Source organism: Rutidosis leptorrhynchoides, chromosome 3, assembly GCF_046630445.1.
Source record: "Rutidosis leptorrhynchoides isolate AG116_Rl617_1_P2 chromosome 3, CSIRO_AGI_Rlap_v1, whole genome shotgun sequence".
NCBI lineage: Eukaryota > Viridiplantae > Streptophyta > Magnoliopsida > Asterales > Asteraceae > Rutidosis > Rutidosis leptorrhynchoides.
The window spans coordinates 135,033,482-135,040,027 of NC_092335.1; the positions used below are offsets into that span (position 1 = coordinate 135,033,482).

General features: G+C 35.7%; 1 protein-coding gene across 1 annotated transcript; it reads left to right on the top strand.

Annotated features, from left to right (window-relative positions):
* The first annotated feature begins 3,286 nt into the window (after positions 1-3,286).
* Positions 3,287-5,578, top strand: LOC139896841 (DELLA protein GAI1-like). Its single transcript, XM_071879486.1, has one exon. The coding sequence runs from the start codon at positions 3,548-3,550 to the stop codon at positions 5,225-5,227; it is 1,680 nt and encodes a 559-aa protein (XP_071735587.1). The 5' UTR covers positions 3,287-3,547; the 3' UTR covers positions 5,228-5,578.
* The last annotated feature ends 968 nt before the right edge of the window (positions 5,579-6,546 follow it).

Consider the following 6,546-nt stretch of genomic DNA (forward strand, 5'->3'; position numbering starts at 1 on the left):
GATAATGTTATTAATGAGATACTAATATAAATATTAACAATAATAGAATACTAACAATATTTATTTAACAACTATATTCATACTTGTATTATATATATGTATCATTACTTGTATTATATATCACCTGTTGTTGAATATTTATTACTTATCAAATCTTATTATCATATACATATAATAGTAATTATCTACAGAAATCTTATATTTAATATAAATTCCTTTTAAGTACAACTTAATGATTTTTATGTTTTATTTTACATATTTTTTAAGGTTTAAATTATATTTTAAAATTTCAAGTTATAATATATATATATATATATATATATATATATATATATATATATATATATATATATACATATTTATTTACAAAAAAATTGTTCGTGAATCGTCGGGAATGGTCGAAGTCAAATAGTTTATGAAATTGTTCAAAGATTTTGAGATTCAATTAAATAGACTTTGCTTATCGTGTTGAAATCATACAAAGATTAAGTTTAAATTTGGTCAAAAATTTCTGGGTCGTCACAATTTTGACATCTTAAATCGAAAAATAAGTTTATTAAATTCGGATGTAGCGGGCAATATGATATAGAAATTATATAATGACAATCGTTAAAACTATTTTTAATTACATACATGATAATCGCCCTCTTAAGCCTCATTACAAAACTCCTACAAATATAGGGTTTGGCTAACTTATGGTTTAAGGGCATAAGATAAAGAAGATTAAATACACTTAATACTTCCATTTATAAATTAAAATTTATTAACTAAACTCATACATGTAACATCCCATTTTCTTCATACGTGTCTTAAGGTACTTAGTTAATCGTTCGAACGTTTATATTTCGCTTGTTTATGTGATTAAACGATATAAAGTGTTAACTCGATGTATACGAGGTATATTCATATGTATATGTTTGAGAATGTATGCATGTATAAGTATATGCATGGGTTTTGATGGTGTTAAGCCATGTGAGACTTAAAGACGAAGTTTAAACGTGTGTAGGAAGCGTGAACGAGGTGTACAAGTCGAATAAATCATTGTTGTATTTAAGTTGTCAAAATTGCCAGTCACAGGCCATTGCCGCGCCGCGGAGATCTTGGGCGCGCCGCGACAAACAAAGCAAATCAAAGTCAGAAGTGAATTAACACATCTCGAAAATCCAGTGTATTGCCGCGCCGCGACAATTGAGGTCGCGACGCGACAAAGCTGCAGATCTGATCCGTTTTTCCCATTTAAAAGGGGTGGTCCAAGTGTATTTTCGTCTTTTCACATATGGATCTGATTGGAGCATTAAATCTCAACCACTTATCTCATTTAATTCATTTTCTTTTTCCTTTTCTTTCCATTTTCTCTTCCAAAACATAAAACCCATTTGGATTAAAAGTGAGATTCGAAGGTGAAGACGTGTGATTCGATCTTTTGAGCAAATAGGAAATTTGTTCTCCTCGTTCTTAGCTACGACTTGATAGTATTGGTAAGTCTTAACTCCATGTTTTAAGTTTTAGTTAAATTATGGCTAGAGTTTTGGCCATTTGAGTCTTGTGAGACCCATTTGGGAGTTAAATGGGTGAATTTGGGTTATATTGATGTAAGGAAACCCTAATAACTATAATCTAGGGTTTGGTTATGTAAATCCAGATTTGTAAGTGTTAAATGGTTTTGTTAGTCACTAATACACTTGTAAATGATGAAAGAATTGTTAATGGGTGATGTTGACTAAAATTGCAAGTGTAAGTGTCAAAATGAGTCAAATGTGTGATAGGTGACCTAATTGGGTGAAATGGGTATGGAATGCCCATTGTTCGGGTTAGTTGGTGTTAGTAGACTTACATCACTTGTTCCTAGTGATTTATGACAAGTCTTAGCCATTAATGGGCGGTTTTGGTGCAGTTGAGCTATTTAATGCAAATTAGGTCATTAAATGCTCAAGTGTGAGTATTGTGGTTAATTCCACTAGTTGTGTATTGAATGTGTACTTAATGTATTAGGTACCTTGCTCGAAGCATACGGAAGTGTTAAATCACCACCGACGTGTTAAGGTGAGTGGAATAATTATATATGTTGGTATATGATTTATTTGCTTGTGGAATATGGGTTTAAGTTCGATGTTGACGATACCATATCCTAGAGTATATTGTTTATTTGGATGAGGGTTAAAGTTCGATGTTGACGATACCTAATGTATGGATTTAAAGTTCGATGTTGACTAAGCCATACCACTATTGTAGTGACGTTAGTTGATGAGGGTTTAAGTTCGATGTTGACGATACCTCATATGTGGGTTTAAGTTCGATGTTGACGATACCACATTTATTGGGACGAATGGGGATTAAGTTGGATGTTGACGATACCATTCGTAGGGCTAGCCTTGGGATTTGAGTATTAACGGATGTTATGAACATCAATGTTTGTGTATTGTGCTATAGTATATTATATTGCGCGTGATTATATGATATTGCTATACTAGCGTGTGCTATCGGAGGTTTAGCGTTATACTTTAAGATGGTATGCTAATTGTAATGCTAGTATGTATGCGGAATTGTGTAAGTGTTTGCAAGTGAGTAAGTTATATATGTATATGTATAATTATTGCATTCACTAAGCTTTGCTTACCCCTCTCGTTATTTACTTTTTTTTAGGTACGAACGCGGATAAGGGGAAAGGGGTTGCCGGGAATTAGATATTCCAATAGTGATGCTTGTGGAAGTTTTTTTTGGGAGACGACATAGGGATTTGGGTAGTTTAGCCCCAAACCATGCTCAAGTGTCGTTTGGTTTAAAACTATCAATTATGGGTCGAACTTGTATTACTTTTGATTAAGGGTCTTCGTGCACGTGATGTAAACTTTAAACATGTTGTACGTTCAAGTGAGTTGTGTGAAATGGTTTACGTTATGTAACCAATTATTTTGGGCGTAAATGGTTGTTTAATTTTAAATTTTTTTTTTAACCCGGTTGATTACGGGTTAGGTTGTTTCAATACATTACTATATATATAAAAATATTAATTACCAATTACACTAATTCTGAAAAGTTATAATTCATGGATTGGGCTTATGTGTCATTAGGCATTATTTAGCTCTTCCCATATGCATATACGTAGTACAATATATTAATATAAGAATTATAATAAATTGTTATGTACACAATTATTATGATTTATAGTATTGTACTGTACAATACTGTAAATCGAGAATTGTGCACATAGCAATTTTGGATCGTATACATATCACTCGCCATTAAAAAAAAGCCTGTTTACGAAAGAAGAGTGATAGGATAAGGAGGGGGAGTGGTGCTGTCCTGTTACTTCATCGGAGCTCGAGCCCTCTTTCTTCTCTCTCTCTCTCTCTCCCCATTTTCCCTCAAACACAAAAATATACATACACTTTTCGTATATCTATTACTCCCCACACACAAACACCAGCACTTGTACTATTTTTATCCTTTCACCCTATCACCTTCACCTTTTTCTCTGCAACACTACTCTGAATTTTATTATTATCATAACCATCCAATCCCTTTCTCCAATGCTCACCCATTCATCATGAAGAGAAACTACCCTCAAAAACCATTACCTCCCTACCCTACTACATCCGCCGCCGGCGCCGCCACTTCCTCCGGCGACATGGACCCCAAAGGTAAAACCGTCTGGAATCAAATCGATGAAGACGATGAACTTCTAGCTGTTCTAGGTTATAAAGTTAAATCATCTGATATGTTTGATGTTGCTCAAAAAATTGAACATCTTGAAGGTGCGTTTTGTAACGATTATGAATTATCACAGCTTGCTTCTGATTCTGTTCATTATAATCCTGCTGATCTTAATTCCTGGCTTGAATCTATGATTACTGAGCTTAATCCTTCACCTGATCCACTCGCCGGTAATCTACCGGTTTCCGATCTTCACTCTATCGCCGGTGACGCTATCTATCCTCCTCCGGCGAAGAAATCAAAACCTAATTCCAACGCTATCGAATCATCATCGTCTTCCTCACCAGCTTACTGCGTTTCGAATCCGAATAAATCGGATCCGAATCCGGTTCCAGGTCCGGTTGTGATTGTTGATTCACAGGAGAATGGAATAAGGTTAGTTCACACGTTGATGGCATGTGCAGAAGCTGTACAACAAGAGAATTATGTGTTAGCCGAGAGCTTAGTGAAACAAGCCGGCATGTTAGCCGTAGGTCAAGCCGGCGCGATGAGGAAAGTGGCTACTTATTTCGCTGAAGCTTTAGCTCGGCGAATTTACCGGCTATCTCCGGTAAACACAAATGATTCACCGGCGTTTTTAGATCTGCTTCAAATGCATTTTTACGAAACGTGTCCGTACATCAAATTCGCCCATTTCACAGCGAATCAATCGATTTTGGAAGCTTTTGCAGGTAAAAAGAAGGTTCATGTAATTGATTTCAGCTTAAAACAGGGTATGCAGTGGCCGGCGTTGATGCAGGCGTTAGCTTTACGTCCCGGCGGTCCGCCGTCGTTCAGGTTAACCGGAATTGGACCGCCGTCCGGTGATGATACTGATTATTTACAGGAAGTTGGTTGGAAATTAGCTCAGTTAGCTGAAACTATACATGTTGAGTTTGAATTTAGGGGTTTTGTTGCTGCTAGCTTAGCAGATCTTGAACCGGGTATGTTTGATTTACGAACCGGTGAAGCTGTTGCTGTAAACTCTTGTTTTGAATTGCATAAAATGTTAGCCAGACCGGGAGCGGTCGAAAAGGTTTTATCAACGGTTCAGTTGATTAGACCGGAGATTTTAACAGTTGTTGAACAAGAAGCTAATCATAACGGTTCAGTTTTCTTAGACCGGTTTACTGAGTCATTACATTACTATTCAAGTCTATTTGATTCGCTTGAAAGTAGTGGCACCGGTGCCGGGGACGGTGCAGCAGCTGGCGGTGGTGGAATAGTGCCGGCGACTGAAGAAGATAAGATGATGTCGGAAGTGTATTTGGGTAAACAGATTTGTAATGTGGTTGCTTGTGAAGGGATGGACCGAGTTGAGCGACACGAGACGTTGACTCAGTGGAAGACTCGGCTTGACTCGGCTGGGTTTGAAGCTGTTCATCTCGGTTCGAATGCGTATAAGCAAGCGAGTATGTTGTTGGCGTTGTTTGCGGGTGGAGATGGGTATCGAGTTGAAGAGAACAATGGTTGTTTGATGCTCGGTTGGCATACTCGGCCACTAATTACGACCTCGGCGTGGAAGATTCAATGAGCTCGGGTTCTGGATTGAACGATTCAACTCGGGGTAACTCAGTGTAACTCGGTGTGGGTTGTTACCGGGTTGAAGAAATAAGGAAATTTGAAGATGGCCCATGAGCCCATCTTATGATTTTTCTATCTAGTTTTCATTAAAGTGGCTTTTTTACTTTTAAGGTTTTTTTTTCTTTACTTTCAGTTTTGAAAGTTGAGGGGTTAAATTGGTATTGGTTAAAGATAGGGGGTTATATTGCAACATTGTAGTTTTATGAGGGGTTGAATGAGATAGTATGGAAATGGAAATTTAAAAGATTGGGTTTCATTCAATCTCCTCCATGATAATAAAAAAAGAAGGGGTTACTTTTTTTGGTGGTGTTGTGCATGTGATGTGGAAAGGATCAAACTTGGAAGTTGTGTGATTTAAGTAAGAAAATAATCAATTAATTAGATTATTAAAAAAAAATGTGCGTACAAAACTTAATAATGTCTTTTTGTGTACAAAGAATTTAAATAATGCTGTATGTGGTCCTCTCAGTGAAAAGTACGTGGTATAGTTTATCGTAATAATAATCATAAACGGTATTTTACCATTATGTATACCTTTGTTATTTTGTTTATTTATGGTAAGAGCTACTTCTAAACAAAATATGTCGATTACAGTATAAATTACGGAGTATAGCGGTAAATATTAAAACGAGGATGATGTTCATGAAATATTAAAAACACGTATTTTAAAAGGAAGGAAATGGAAGTTTCATTGTATAAATCGTAAATAATACTACCTCCGATACATAATTTGTAAAGTTCATTCATACACTTAATTTTTACATATAAGACAAAAAAAAAAAATATAACATAAGGGGCAATACTGTAAGTAAAAAAAGAATACAATATAATGATGAAATTTTTGTTATGTATTTTTGTTTGTGAACTATTAATTTTTACATAACAAAAAATAAGTAAAATGATAAAGGTTAATACTATAAGTAAAAAAAAATACAATGTAACTATGAAATTTTTGGTACGCTAAGTATTTTTTTTTATTTGAGAACTATTAATATAAGACAGACGCGGTTTAATACAGTTGGAGTTGAAACCTTGTTCGTAGCTAATGTGGTATTGGTCTGTCTTTCTTGCGATAGGTCAAGAGTTCGACTCCTGTAGGGTGCAATATAGTACACAACGTTGCCCTTAACCCTTGAATTTTATCCAAAGCCGATTTTCGTACATCGCGTTGCGGGGGTAGTGGGGGAGGAGGGTTATATCGTCCATGCCTTCGGATTGGATCGAGTTTTCTTCTGAACGGCAGTTAAGGGTAAATTATACAACTTCGGA

Bases quoted from the DNA above. Each gene is read 5' to 3' on its own strand.
- LOC139896841 (XM_071879486.1), top strand. From the start codon at position 3,548: ATGAAGAGAAACTACCCTCAAAAACCATTACCTCCCTACCCTACTACA.